Genomic DNA, 15,629 nt, shown 5'->3' with positions numbered 1-15,629 from the left:
TTTACTAATCTTAATATTGTATTTATAATATAAGTAAATGTTGTTGTTTTTATTATTCATTCATTCATCCATTATCTGTAACCCTTATCCAGTTCAGGGTCGCAATGGGTCCAGAGTCTACCTGGAATCATTGGGCGCAAGGCGGGAATACACCCTGAAGGGGGCACCAGTCCTTCACAGGGCAACACACACACACATTCACACCTACAGACACTTTGAGTTGCCAATCCACCTACCAATGTGTGTTTTTGGACTGTGGGAGGAAACCTGAGCACCCGGAGGAAACCCACGAGGACAAGGGGAAAACACACCAACTCCTCACAGACAGTCACCTGGAGCGGGAATCGAACCCACAACCTCCAGGCCACCATGCCACCCTTGTTTTTATTAATAACAATATAAATATAATTATTTAGAGCCATCCTTCCTTTTGCTTAGCAACTGGATCCTGTCTTTCAAACCAGTCTTGGCTACTTGGCTAGCTTGGAAAAAATAAATACATAAATAAATAAATCAAGGCTGATTAAGCCACACATCTTACTGTTTATACTCAAATCTTGAAATTGAAATATTATTGCTTTTTGAAAAAATTGCCCATTTTGTTATGTCAGCAACTTATTAAAAAATTTTGGACCACAGCAAAAGTCTGGTTGTTGTTGTTGTTAAATTAGGTTAATTATCAGCATGTCACCTAGCACATCAGACAGAGATCATTTGTTTTTTCACTTTTTTACAGACACTGGGGCTTCGTAAAGTCATTAGACTGGTTTCCAGAACAAACTTGGGACTTGAGAACAAATGCTGAGGAAACATCTGAATTGTGTGTGTTTTTTATTACAATTGTAAACTATGCCTTTAATTTCTGATTATATATGAGAAAGGAATATTCTTAATATAGAGCAAAAAACTGCTCATTTCTTGCTCCTGCATGCTCAGGGGTAGGCAGAGCAATGGCTCACTCTCATCTAAAGGAACAGGCGATGAAACTGGCCATTCTGAACCGGGCTATTTAGACAAGGGAAGTCAGTGCAGTGGTGGTACATCCTTGTGGTATTTTGCCCAAACCATGGCACAGATGACTTAATAAAGATGTGTGTTTACTTGAAAAGTTGAAAAGTGTATGATTTCACCTGTAGGTGTCCTGCTCCTCAGATGTTTCCGCTGTCAAAAATAGCTTATGAATCTCACGAGTTTTAATGGAGGTCTTATTCATTTCTCACCCAAGTCTTAAGACCTCCTCGGGTCTGTTGCTGCCAGTAGTTTATAGGTATCTTAGGTCTCCTTTATGTCAAGTTGTTTCTCCAAAGGAACTTCAGGAATTCACCCTCTCCTGAGCCATATAAGAGCAATATTTGAGCAATGGGATTTTCCTCTAAGCTGTTATGGCAGTAATAAACAGTTATAATGCAAGCAGACATATCAGTTTACAGTGGAATATGATCAGATTTCATGGAACGTCTTTGCCCTCACTCATGATGTTGCCCTTTTTTTCCTCCTCTTCATAAAGACTATCCTCTGAGGCTGAGTTGAGAACAGCAGTAAATGACCTACAGGGACAGGAGTGGAGAGACAGGAGGAGAGAGGGGGAGAGTGGAGAAGTGATAAGAAGAGGAAAGAGAAAGTAGAATGGCATTCCCTCCATCCATGATATTACACATCTCTCTCAGCTACAGCAAGTCCCTCAGGAAACAACCTGGTCTGAGTATCCTCTTGCTTTCTCTCTACTGAGGGTCTGATGAGTCGCAAACACAACTGGCCATGGAGTTCACTTCATGCCGTTTAGGAGGAAGCTGGGAAGCTGTTGTTTGTTCTGGTGCATGACTATGTGTGGGATTGTATATTGTATGTAAAATGCATGTCCTGCCTATTTGTCCTTTTTGCTCTAAATGGTGTACCTGAGACCAGTATATACACTGATCAGGGATAAGTAAGAAACCCATAGTTTCTGAAAAACAGCCAACCAAAATATCCCTCCCCCTTCTTTTAAAACCACTGGCACTGTGTTTACCCAAACACCAGGGCTCCATCTGAAATATCTGCCTCTACCTGCCTCTATATCTGTTTTTACAGTCATGTGGTCTATATAGAAAATGTTTTTGTAATTATATTTATGACGTCAGAGGATTTGTTTTACGGAAATATTTCAGTGACATAACTGGGTTTAAAAAGAGCATCTCAGGAAGGCTATGTTTTTCAGAAGTAAAGACAGGGAGTGGTTCACCATTCTGTGAAGGACTGCACAGGCAAATAATACAGCAGTTCAAGAATCACGTTTCTCAATGTAAAATAGCAAAGAAACGGGGATTTTTCAGATACCATTAAGTTTCAGATAGAACAGATCAAGGTACAAGGCCCATGACATGTTTCTGTAACTGAAATTACTTCAGAGACTCAGAAACACATTTTTTAAAAACATTGCCTGTAAACAGTTTTTCACTGCATCCACAAATTTAATTCTATCAATGCAAAGAACAAACCATATACGAAAATGGCCTAGAAATGCCACTGCTTTTACTGCGCCCAAGATCGTTTAAAATGGACTGGGGCAAAGTGGTCAAGTGTCCTGTGGTCTGACAAATCAAAATGTGGGGTTCTTTTAGGAAATCCTAAAGGTCCTGTTGTTCAGGCTGAAGAGAAGAGGGAACATCCAGCTTATTATAAGCACACAGTTCTAAAGCCAGTATCCGTGATGGTAGTGCACATGGCATGGGTGGCTGTCCCATTTTCTCAGCTGGATTGCTGTGCAAACTTATGTTGTGTTTTCATATATTAAAGTGTGAAACAAATGCAAGCACACGTCTAAACATGTCTGCAAACTTCTGTTGTGTTACACGTTTTACCTAAATATCTATGGCAACATGCCAGTATGTTGTTCCACCACTTCAGTGTGATTGTGTTAGATACAGAAGTGCTGGAGTTTTCTAACACACCAGTGTCACTGCTGGACTGAGAATAGTGTGTCAATTAAAATTATCCAGTCAAACGTGTCAAGTGAGTACTGATGAAAGACTAGAGGATGACTAACACAAATGTGCAACAACAGACGAGCTAATGTCTCTGACTTTAAATCTACAAGGTCAACTGACAAGGTAGGTTTCTCTAACAGAGTGCACAGTGAGTGGACACTGTTTAAAAACTCCAGCATCGCTGCTGTGTCTGATCCTCTCATGCCATTGCAACGCACACTAACATGCCACCACCACTTTGGTGTCACAGCACTGCTGAGAAAGATCCAACACCCAAAGTCATACCTGCTCTGTGGTGGTCCAGTCTGTGTCCTGAGCATTGAAAAACAAAAGTGTGGGTTAAAGTAAGCAGAGTAAAAGATGGACTGCTGTCTACAGAACTACAGATTACACATATGGTAAGTGGATATATACACCCATTCTAGACAGCAAATTCACCAGTGTTAAGTCAACACTATTAGTGTTAAATCAACAATGTACGTGTAAAAAATGTAACACACGTCAGCATTCTCAGTGTTAATTTAACACTGGTTAATTTGACCACACAGGAACCCTGGGGTTTTATAAATACAGACTATAGCCCCCCCCCAGGTATGCTTTGGGTGGTGGGTCATTCTCAGCGCTGCAGTGACACTGACGGTGGTGATGTGTTAATGTGTGTTGTGCTGGTCAGAGTGGATCAGACACAGCAGTGCTGCTGGAGGTTTTAAACATTGTGTCCACTCACTGTCCACTCTGTTAGACACTCCTACCTTAATGTAAATTCAGAGTCAGTAGCTCATCTGTTTGTGTTGGTTTTCTTCTAGCCCTTCATCAGTGACACAGGACACTGTTGGTTGGATATTTCTGGTCGGTGGACGATTCATAGTCCAGTAGTGACACTGAAGGCTTTAAAAACTCCAGGAGTGCTGCTGTGTCTGATCCTCTCATACCAGCACAACACACACTAAAACTGAGAATGTGTCTTAAAATGTTATGGCTGATCTGTGTGTGTTTGTGTGTGTGTATATATATATATATATATATATATATATATATATATATATATATATATATATATATAATAAACAGGACAGGAAGCAACAGTAAATTAATAACATTTTATAATCGTCTCCTGTTCACGACATGGGGGCCACATCTCCTCAGCCTTTCCGGAGCTGTGAGCTAATTTGACAGCTCACGGTGTGCTGTGGATTCCTCCTCACGGAGACAGGTACCCTAGGGCAAGTCAGCTGGATCGTGGCTGCTTACAGATTTGGCTGGAGCTTCCTGCTGGGTGTCATCTGTCTCTGTGCTCCAGCGCTGGCTAATTTTTATTTTTTTTTTTTCCCCCCATCCTTCTGACATCATGGGGCTGAGCAGTTTGTGCCTGGCAGGGCTTGTCCGTCCAGGTCTGCCATCAAATGCAGCCACCGAGTTCCTAATCCAGCATGGCACCATTCCCAACACACAAAAACACATGCGCGTGCACACACACACACATATATACAAAGACACTCACACACACACACACACCCCTGCGGGGGCCTCCCGCCATCCCGTGCAGGGAAAGGAACAAGGAAAAAAAAGAAACATGGCTCCCATGACAAAAACTTCCCACAAACGACAGAGGAGCACGCACCACTCCTTTGGACATTTGGAGGGGAGGATGGGGCGTGGTTGGGTTTGGGATGTGCCAGGGGTCTTGTAGAACACTCACACACACACACACTAGAAGCCTGTCATTCTGATGAGGTCCGCCTGTTGCCGGCAGTTTGACTTACACACCAATGCTTGTGGGCCGCAGGACCCAAAAAACCAGTGGGAGAAGCAACGACAGACCACCCACACACATACAGAAGGAAATACACACACACAGACGCACACTCAGGCCCTGTGTGCAAGTCTGGGGGCCTGCTGAGAACGCTAATCGCTAGCGACAGGAGGATTTCACCTCAAGGAGCTTTTGCAGTTTAGCATCGCGAGACGTGCTTGACAAGGTCGGCAGGCTTCTTCCAGAAAAGCACATGATGATGAGTGCATATGTTGATTTTCAGACAGGAGACCACCCCCCATCCCTTCCCCTGAACACACACACACACAGACCCCTCAGAGAACAAACATAGAAAAACTCCAGAGCAGTGTGACAAGGTACGGCTCTGGCCATAGAGGTATACACTCTGACTACTTCTCTCTCTCACACTCACTCTGCCTTTCATTCTTTGTCTCCTCTCCCTGACTCTCTCTATCTCTCTTGGACACTCATGGGGGTAAAAGTGGCTCTGGGATTAGTGACCTGATTGCAGCTGAAGGACAGAGCTCTGGTCTGATGGAGGAAAGCGAGGAGAGGGAGGGACACAGACAGAGAGACATAGTGGTAAAGGCCTAGAATAAGAAACAGGGTGTTTATAAGAGAAAAGGAAGTAGAGGTGGTGTTAGAGAAAGGAGAGAACGAGTTAAGCATAGAGGCTGTAGATAAACTAGAAAAGGAGAAAAAAAACACAAACAATTTATATGAAAAATCCCAGGATAAGCCACTGAGACAGAAACACACAGAGCTGGAGAGAGACAGGTCCAGGGTTGAGGCAGGTTTCTTTGCTCCAGGTGGAGAACAGTTTCCAGGGGCTGCTGGTCATGAGTAATCCTCCACCTGTTCCACGCCACCATCAGTGGCATTCAGCTCTGAGAGATAAACCCACTGAGTCCCTACGGCTGACTCTCAGGCCACTGGAGCACGACCCAGACAGAGCAGCAGGAAAAACACAGAGAACTGGTAAACAAGAGCGAGAAGGTGGAGGGTGGGGGTGGGTTTTGGAGGGGGTTGCCATCCGATGCAAAATAATTATACCCACTGGGTAATGTGAGTACTGTGGTCAGAGATGGTGTGTGTGTGTGCGTACGAATCATTACTCTGTTCCCAGGTGCAGAGGCCTTTTCAAGGCTACAGCCTCTATAAAGCCAGAAGGCCTACCGCTCAAAATATTCATGATGATTTAGCAACCAAAACAATGCATATTATGAAAAATGGAATAAAGTGTTTGACAGAAATAATTATAGGATTTCAGTGTAAAATTCTGAACATTTTGTAGCACGACCAAGTTAAAGTTAAAACCCATCTTTCTTCATTTCTAAGCCATTTAGATGAAGTGTGTGTGTGTGTTTCAACATTTATTTTAGTTGTTGCACTTTCACAGCTGCACTTTCAGTAAAAAGCACTATAATCAGTTTCCATACTCTGACTTTAACAGTAAGGTTCAAAACGTGGGGTTGAAGAAGTCCTAGAGGAATGATTTTACTCACAATTCATTTCAAACCCATTGGCAAACAATGAACTACCTGATTTCTCTTACGGCCTACGGGACTTAAGGAATCTTACTTATACTCAGCCTTATCTCAGATATTTAAAAAAATTTAAAATGAAAATATCCCACACCCTACATTCAGCTGTCATTCCAATGCCACTCCTCTAAAATACAGGAATCTGCTTTGATAACTGCGGCACCTTCTTAAAACACCATCCACCGGCCTCACCTACCTCATGTCTAAATCACATGTAATAAAACACCCAATAGCTATACTGATGTTCCCCTCTGGTTTGCCCTGTGGCTCCATCTCTCACTATCTCTGACCGTATTTTCTTTGTTTAGCCATTGCGTCTGCACCCGTCTCTCACTCCAGGTGTTAGACTCCATGCCTGAATGCAACACGAGTTTATGGGAAGCCCGGTGAATGTAGTAGACAGGCAGGAAAGCCATTCAATCATTTCGTTCAGTCCGAAAGATAGGATTGGCCGGAGTTTTAACCACACTGACTCAGCGAAAGCAGAAGCTGAATCTTTTTAACTGTGTTTTGCCTCCACCTAGTGGACAGAAGAGATGATGCAGAATGAGTTTTAAGATTTGCACTCCCTTTTAGGGATTAACCACGGAAGAACAGAGTGTCTGGCACAGGCAAAGAGTACAGCAACATTTCGACATGTTGATTAAACATCAGTCTTGCAATAAATAACATATCTAAACAATATTTAAGTATCTCTAACAGTGTTGTAATTCTTTGTGTGCAAAACTGCATGTAGAACACAACACATTTCCATTTCGTGACAGATATTTACCTCAGTGTAAAAGATAGCTTAGCGGTTAGCTTCCTTTTCTCTGAGGGGAAATCTACCGCCATTATAATCCTTACGCGTAGAGTACGGATACCAACACAGGACAAACGTAATCTCATTGTGAACCTCTCAAAACCACTGAATGTGGTAGTAACGGTCTCGTTTGACTGTCACAAGCAGCGGAGGTGGCCGAAGTTAGGGGGCGCTTAGCAGCATTGGCACCTACTTAAACAAAAGCGTTTTTATCTAAAAACAGATTTCCTTTCAAAGTCAAGCAAGTCTTGGACATTAATCTACACATATTTGATTACTGAAATATGTTTATTTGAGTGAGTAAAGTACTTCTAATTATTTACAGTTAGCTAAGATTTCCAATATTGTAATTAAAGTGGCCGGAAGTTGGGGTAATTACATCATTCCACTGTGAAACTCTGTGTAGTGGTTCTGATGGTTTTTGCCTCACACATAAAGGAAATATAGAGAAATACACAGTAACACTTTACAATATGGGTATGTAATTAATGCGACTTAAAACAGTAATAAGTCTCAATAAATGGTTATGTAAATGTAACCTGTAATAATTAAATACATGTTTAATAAAGAGTATATATAATACATGGGTAGAGCTTACAAACTGAGTAAGGGTAAAGATTAAAGGTACAACTGTGCGTACAGAGTTTCCTCTTTTTTTTTTTTGTCGTTAGTGACCCATACCGGGCTCCGTACTACAGAGGGAGAGTGTTTTGACTGTAAACAGCAGCGTCAGAGTCGTATTTTCAGAGAAGTAAAAGTGAAAGTGAGTTGTATGTAAACACTGAGCTGTGTAAAAATGGCGGAGGCTAATATCTCTGTGGACGAACAGCAGTTGTGTTGCTCCGTTTGTCTGGAGCTGCTGACGGACCCGGTGACTGTGCCCTGTGGACACAGCTACTGTCTGGAGTGTATCAAGGAATACTGGGACCAGGGAGGAGGCCAAGGGGGCTGTTTCTGTCCACAGTGTAGACGCAGCTTCGCCGTTAGGCCCGAGCTCAACAGGAACACCGTCCTGGCGGATCTGGTGGAGAAATTCAGAGAAACCCTCCATGACAAATCCCGAACTTTCTCTGGTTCCGGCTCCGAGGGGGTTTTCTGCGACGTGTGCAGCGGTGAAAAACAATCTGCCGTCAGCTCCTGTCTCATATGTCTGGTCTCTTACTGCTCCCTTCACATCCAGCCCCACTTCGAGTCCCCTGCTTTCAGGAAACACAAACTGGTCCCTGTCCTCCGGAGACTCCAGGACCGTATCTGTCCTCGCCATGACCGACTTTACGAGTTTTTCTGCCGCTCAGATCAGAAGTGTCTGTGTTGCCTCTGCACTTTGGACGAACACAAGAACCATGACACAGTTCCAGCTGAAACTGCCCGAGCTGAAAAAGTGGTACGTTTGGGTTGTATGTTGAGAAAATGTAAAAAAAAAAATGATTTCAGAAGAACTACATTTCAAACAGTAAGTTGAGTGTATATACAAACTCTCCAGAAAAGTTAGGATCTATTGTAAAACGCAATAAAAACAAGAATCTCTGGTTTGTTCTTCCCCTCAACGCTTTATTTATTTATCTGACAAATGCATAAAAGACATTCAAATGGTTTCACAAAACAACTTCACTGCATTTAGTAAGTAAACACATTTAGGCCCTGTCCACACAGACATGTCTGTATTTAAGTACAGGGTTCCTCCCGTTCACATGAGAACAGTGTTTTAGGTCCATGAAAACGTTTGAGAAAAAAAGTGGATATTTATGAAAATGTGGTTGTCATCGTGCGGACAAAAGAAAACAGGTTTTCGGAAACACAGCATGTCTGTTTTTGCCCTTGTGCCCTGGGATGGACTGGCCCCCCTCCAGGGTGTGTCCCGCCTTGCGCCCAGTGATTCCAGGTAGTCTCCGGACCCACTGTCCGGAGTCTTAGGATTGTTTACCAGTAACACACTCATCATTGCCTTACCCTACTTGTATTTCTCCATAGTACTTGAATCATCTAACAATATTAAGTATGCTCGATGATAAAATACACGATATTCTTTGCAATCTTGCATTGAAAAATGTTCTTTGTGAACTCTTTGACAATTTTCTCATGACGTTTGACAAAGAGATGGGTAACGACCTATGTTTGCTTGCAAAGACTGAGCCTTTGATGAATACTAATTTTAGACATTTTATATTCACCTTCATATAGTGTAATGCTTGAGAAGAGTGTGATATTAATTTTCTGTAACCTTTTCTGCTATTGCTGAATAGAAGAAAAGGTTATAGAAACCTATCTTCTGTTGCTGCAAAAGTTCTGTGAGGGTTTGACTGCCTTCAGCCTCATAAACATCAGTAAGGCCTGGTAATGATGTTGGGTCATTAGTTTTGGATTACAAATTCCACTTTTGTTCATCTCAAAGATATTGGATAGACTGCATTGTGTGGTTCTCCAACTTTTAATTTTTTTAATGAAGGAGATCTCCTCAGCAGGCCTGTGTGCAAAAATGAATGCCCATTTTCTTGTATAGATTATTGCTGAATGACCTCTTTTAAAACATGACACATCCTCCTTAGCATCTAATATCTGCACACAATGAGAGTCTTCTAATGACTTTTTCATGTTCTTATTTTGGGTGGCCCGGTGGCGCAGCAGGTAGTGTCGCAGTCACACAGCTCTAGGGACCTGGAGGTTGTGGGTTCGAGTCCTACTCAGGGTGACTGTCTGTTCTCCCTGTGTCTGTGTGGGTTTCCTCCAGATGCTCTGGTTTCCTCCCACAGTCCAAAGTGGTAGGAGGATTGGATTGGCAACTCAAAAGTGTCCGTAGGTGTGAGTGAATGTGTGTTGCCCTGTGAAGGACTGGCGCCCCCTCCAGGGTGTTTTCCCGCCTTGCGCCCAATGATTCCAGGTAGACTCTGGACCCACAGCGACCCTGAACTGGATAAGCGCTTACAGATAACAAATGAATGTTCTTATTTTTTTAAGTAGATCATTAATTCAGAATATCGACAGATATGTGAGTCAGGCAAGGCCTAGTTAATGTGTGCAGTTTTCTTAAACTCATTCATCAAAATATATATTACAACCACAAATATTCTTTTGTCTAAAGTACATTTAAGCAAGTGCTATTTTAACAATTTTACTCTGATTTTAAAATCACTGTGTACGCTTTGTGAAAGTTTACATTTCTATTTTTTTCTTTTCTTAATGACATTTTCCTTTTATTTCTATTCTTCCAAAATGTTATTTACAGAGACGTGGAGTGTCAAAGGTTGTTTTTGATTTTGATTGTTTTTTAAATGAATTGTTTTAATTTCAATAATAATACTCTTTTTTTAAGGAGCTACTAATGAATTGGAACAAAATGATGAACGAGAGGATCCAGCAGGAGGAAAAACTGCATCAGTGTTTGACAAAAGCAATAAAAAATATTAAGGTAAGCTTGAGCTTGATATGCGAGGCCTACAGGTGTTATTTATGCTTGGGGCTCTGAAGGCAGGTCCCCAACACTTTCTCAAATGACTGCTTTTGTTCCTGTCACTGTTTTCAGTGTACGCTGAAAATAGTTTAAAGTTTGTGAAAGTAACACTGTGGTCATGTGGAGAAGTGTAGTTTGTCACCCCATGCCTCTTGACTAGGTATTTTATCTGTGAGAATGATACCCAGGGACCTACCCTTCACTGTCTATTCTTTGGGTATTCAGATATAATTGGTAATTATATGCAGCTTTTAGTCAAGAAACAACATGTATGATGTTCCTAACGGCAGAATGACAAAGCCTTTGTGCATATTTCCTAATGTTTGAAATTATAAGTAACCTCAACTGGAGGAACTTTGCCCCACTCTTCTATAATTCAGCTACATCAGAGAGCTTTTGAAAATTGGGTCTTGACACAGCGTGTCTCTGGTTTTCAATGTCAGAGCCTTGACAATTTAACTGGGATACGTTTTTCAATTAAACAATACAAATATATTAAAAGCTGTGTTGTGTGTTTTTACTAGTTGTCTTCTATTTTTGAAGAGGTAAAACATTTCTGAAGAAATCACACTGTGTATTGTTTTTACATGAAATAAAGTATAAAAATACAGTTTGTTTTGAAGAGCTGTGTGGCTGTAGACATGAATAACAAAAACCTTGTGTGATAAATCTACAAATATTAGACTTATTAACAGACCTTGTAACCCTTATTTTTGTGTTATGAAATCCTCGTGGTAAGTGTTCTTTTAAGTGGAACTTAGCTGTGTGTTTCTCCTAACAGAGCTCTGCACAGTCAGCATGTGATGAGATTGAAGATATGTTCACCCAACTTCTTGTGTCCATTGAGAATATGCGTGTGGAGGTGATAGAGCAGTTGAAAGCTCAGGAGGAAAATGAGGTCAGAGGAGCTGAAGGAGTCCTGCAGCAGGTTGAGATGGAGATAGATAATCTTAGGAAAAAGAGTGGTAAACTAGAGGAGATCTTACAGACTGGTGATAACATTGACTTTCTTCAGGTAGGTCATAATAATTATAACTTAAAACCGTGCATGAATTCTGTAAATTTGGGAAAGCATGTAACTTACAAGATGGTGCACGTATTATCTGTTGATCAGTACAGGGCTTCAGTGCTGGGGGGGGGGGGGGGGGGGGGGTCCACAGTACATTAGAAATTGGCATTCTGCATGTGTAGTACACTTGTCATCAGCATGAGTTTTTATACTGTGTTCTGTCTACTCCACTGACCATACAAGAGCACTTTGTAGTTCTATAGTTAGAGTGTAATTCAACTGTTGCTTTACATAGCTTTATTTGCCAGTGTTCACCTTGTTCTCCAGTGGTCAGACCCCCACACAGGACCACCTCAGAGCAGATGTGATTTGTGTGGTAGATCGTTCTTAGCGCTGCAGTGTCACTGACATGGTAGAGGTGGATATGCATATGTATGTGTAAATGCATATACAGGGGTTAGACAATGAAACTGAAACAGCTGTCATTTTGGTGTGGGAGGTTTCATGGCTAAACTGGAGCAGCCTGGTGGCCAATCTTCATTAACTGCACATTGCACCAGTAAGACCATGTGCATCCAATGGGTCAAACATTGTGTCCTGAAGGCGGTGCCGTGTATCAGGACGACAATGCACCAATACACACAGCAAGACTGGTGAAAGATTGGTTTGATGAACATGAAAGTGAAATTGAACATCTCCCATGGCCTGCACAGTCACCAGATCTAAATATTATGGAGCCACTTTGGGGTGTTTTGGAGGAGCGAGTCAGGAAACGTTTTCCTCCACCAGCATCACGTAGAGACCTGGCCACTATCCTGCAAGAAGAATGGCTTCAAATTCCTCTGACCACTGTGCAGGACTTGTATATGTCATTCCCAAGATGAATTGACGCTGTATTGGCCGCAAAAGTAGGCCCTACACCATAATAATAAATTATTGTTGTCTAAAACCAGGTGTTTCAGTTTCATTGTCCAACCCCTGTACATTGTGTACATATATCATATCAGAATGTGATATGATATTCCCATTGTGTTTGTAGAATGCCCTGTCCTTCACATGTCCACCTGGAAACAAACCCTTTGCCTGTTCTCGTCCTAATCCTAAAGTCACATTTGAAAGAGTCGTTCACTCCATCTCAATACTAAAGGAGAACCTGGAGGACATCTGCAATAAAGAGATGAGTAATATCTCTGAAGAAAGTGAGAATCTAAATATCTTCATCCATGTTTGACAACTCTGTTGTTAGTGAGGCATCAATCCGATCTGTCTCTCGACTGGCACATGATTGGTCCACGTTTGATTGTCATTATAAAATTGCAGTTTCACAAACCATCTAATACAATACAAAATTAAAGTAAATTCTTAAAAACCATTACAGGGGGTCCTCGACTTACGACGTTGATCCGTTCGTACATCGAGTCGCAAACTGATTTTTGGTGTAAGTCGGAACATACGTACATACTGTACGTAAATAACATACTGTAAGCACGTATCCTATCCTAACACCTATCCTCCTCGGTCCCGAGCCGCGTAACCGCGTATTCTTCCTCCGCACACACCAAACACGAAGTTCGCGTTACGACATTTACGACACAAAACCACTTAAGTCGAAACAAGGCTTTATACAGTAAATGGGAGATGTGTCGTAACCACGAAACATCGTAACTGACGTAACCCGAGGACCTCCTGTATTTATTTGACCACATCCACTGTAGTACATTTGCCTCTGATACCAATAATAATGGAATCAGACCAGTTTTTTGTATCATCCAATACCTTATGTAGTGTCAAAGATTTGTAATGCTACATAATGTAATGCGTGTTACATCAAGCCAAGCTGAGATCAGCAAAATCTTGAAAACACACAATATAGGATCACAGTGAAAAATATTGGCACTACTTCCAGGGAATAAAAAGTAATGCAGGAGTGTATATACATGACGACAGAACTCAGAGGGAGATGTTTAGATTAGCATTCTAATGTGATGATTATATTAGTTTACAGATTAATTAAACATTTATTGACCATGGTCTGTGTATTATTGTGTTTGTTATAGTAGTGGCAGATGCCCAGATCTTCCCACGAAAAAAGCCAAGCAGAAGTAAGTATTCATGTTTTGTTTTTGTTTTTTTTAACAATTTTTCTACTATAACATTAATAACGTTACTGATTGTGTGCTCTTCAATGCTTACAGTAGAGACCCCTAAGCCAAAAGCACCACTGAATCCCATCTCAGGTTGGTAATGCCATACAGAATCTAAGACAGATCTAAGAAGTATATAGATCATTTCCACTTTAATAATTTTAGTGTTTAAAATTGTCATGAAAAGGTTTATCACATCATTTGTACACTTTTTTGCTTCAGATCCAGCAACAAGAGAAGACTTCTTACATTGTAAGATTTTACATTTACATGCACATATTCAGACACCCACAACGTCTATACAGAATCATTCATGTACAAGAGAACTTGCAAACTCAGAACGCAACGAAACATACACTGAGATTCCAGTTTTGCTGATGCCTGCTGTCAAGGCACACCTTTTATTATATACATATATAAACTAATTTTACCAGAAATGACTGAAGTAAAATGAACAAATGCAAACAAGCATCCGGTCAGCGTGCTATTCCTTTGTAAATGTTATTTTGTCAATGTGCAGTGTTTGTGTTGTGTGATAAAACGAAAAAAAAAAAAAAGAATGAATTTTCTAACATTTCAGCATATTTTGTTACTAAATTACCTTAAACACATGCATTTAAAAGGAACATTTAATTGAATACTCTGGGCTCAGCACTGCAGAAACTGCACTATGTAACTTTTTGAAGGTCCCTCTTGATTTCAGGACAGTGCTGTAAAGGTGAATTACACACTGCAATATAGGGGGAGCCTAGGAGCCATAGATTAACCTTTTATGCACATTTTTACAGATCAACCCTCGTGTAACAGAGTTGTACTGAAGTATGGTTGTTTGTTGTGGGATGCTGGGCCAGGTTACTTTCACCTCATCCAGAATAAAGTCATCTGATGTGTATTTTCAAATTTTACAGATTCATGTTACCTGACTTTGGAGCCCAGACCTAACCACCCAAACCTGAGAGTTTGTTCTGACAATAGGGCTGTAGATTGGGTCACTAATGATTCATCAGAGAACAAGTGGCCCCAGGTGCTGTGTAGAGAAGGCCTGACCGGACGCTGCTACTGGGAGGCAGAGTGGAACGGCAGCGGAGTTTGCACAGTGGGCTTGTGTGAGGGAGGCCAGAGAGGAGGGCAGAGCCTAGCGGTGGGTTTTGGACGAGACAGACTCTCCTGGGGACTTGAGTGCTTCCAGCTGAGTTATGTATTTCGCCACGGTCGTGAAAAGATCACTATGCCAACACCCAAGTCCACCACCAGAGTGGGAGTCTTTTTGGATCACAGGGCAGGAACGGTGTCCTTTTACAGTGTCTCCGGAACAATGACCCTGCTCCACAGAGTCCGTTGTAATTTCGCCCAGCCCCTGTATCCTGGGTTCGCTCTCTGGCCATATGGTGGGCAGAGAAGTATACATCCATATTTCTTTAATGGTAATTTAACCTCTTGTGTAGGACCTATGTCCATCAAACTAATAAATCTGTGACTATCTTTTCATTCCTGAAATGTTGATTTTGAGGCTTGATTTGCATATCAGGAATTGTAAAGCATAATAGAAGGTATACTCATGTTAAACCTGAAGTGGCATTGTAATAATAAGTTCTCATGCCAAGTTTATTGTACTTATACCATAATAGTTTGATTACAAGAATACTGCACTGCTGTTTACTTAGCATGTGTGCTGTTTTTATCTTCAGAATCTCTGGCGTTCAATTCTTTCAGCTGCACTTTCACTTTTTTTCCATATAATACCATCACACACCAAACTTACATTAGTTGTTGGATCTTGAACTTGAAATAAACAAATAAATAGTTAAACGTCCAAGTGTGAGTCTGTTTGTCCAAGGTGAGAATTTCCCAACTACATTAAAAGTCCATAGAGACATTAAATGTCCACAATGTGTCCAAAAGAGACAGATACAGGGTAGCAGTTACTGCTGCAGATAAGTGT

The 15,629-nt window shown here is 41.3% G+C and overlaps 1 protein-coding gene across 1 annotated transcript; it reads left to right on the top strand.

Annotated features, from left to right (window-relative positions):
• Positions 1-7,267: 7,267 nt before the first annotated feature.
• Positions 7,268-15,475, top strand: LOC136672001 (E3 ubiquitin/ISG15 ligase TRIM25-like). The gene is made up of 9 exons (XM_066647968.1): positions 7,268-7,382; positions 7,758-8,470; positions 10,397-10,492; positions 11,316-11,549; positions 12,583-12,742; positions 13,601-13,645; positions 13,739-13,780; positions 13,910-13,939; positions 14,596-15,475. Exons 2-9 carry the CDS (start codon positions 7,883-7,885, stop codon positions 15,162-15,164), a joined length of 1,764 nt encoding a protein of 587 aa, XP_066504065.1. The 5' UTR covers positions 7,268-7,382; positions 7,758-7,882; the 3' UTR covers positions 15,165-15,475.
• Positions 15,476-15,629: the final 154 nt, after the last annotated feature.

The sequence above is a fragment of the Hoplias malabaricus genome, chromosome 1 (genome assembly GCF_029633855.1).
Source record: "Hoplias malabaricus isolate fHopMal1 chromosome 1, fHopMal1.hap1, whole genome shotgun sequence".
Classification (NCBI taxonomy): domain Eukaryota; kingdom Metazoa; phylum Chordata; class Actinopteri; order Characiformes; family Erythrinidae; genus Hoplias; species Hoplias malabaricus.
This window is presented reverse-complemented; position numbering and strand designations above follow the sequence as displayed.

Coding starts and splice junctions, on each gene's coding strand:
- LOC136672001 (XM_066647968.1), top strand. CDS start 7,883: ATGGCGGAGGCTAATATCTCTGTGGACGAACAGCAGTTGTGTTGCTCC. Junction 11,550..12,582: donor ATAACATTGACTTTCTTCAG/GTAGGTCATAAT, acceptor TTGTGTTTGTAG/AATGCCCTGTCCTTCACATG. Junction 12,743..13,600: donor GAGTAATATCTCTGAAGAAA/GTGAGAATCTAA, acceptor TGTTTGTTATAG/TAGTGGCAGATGCCCAGATC.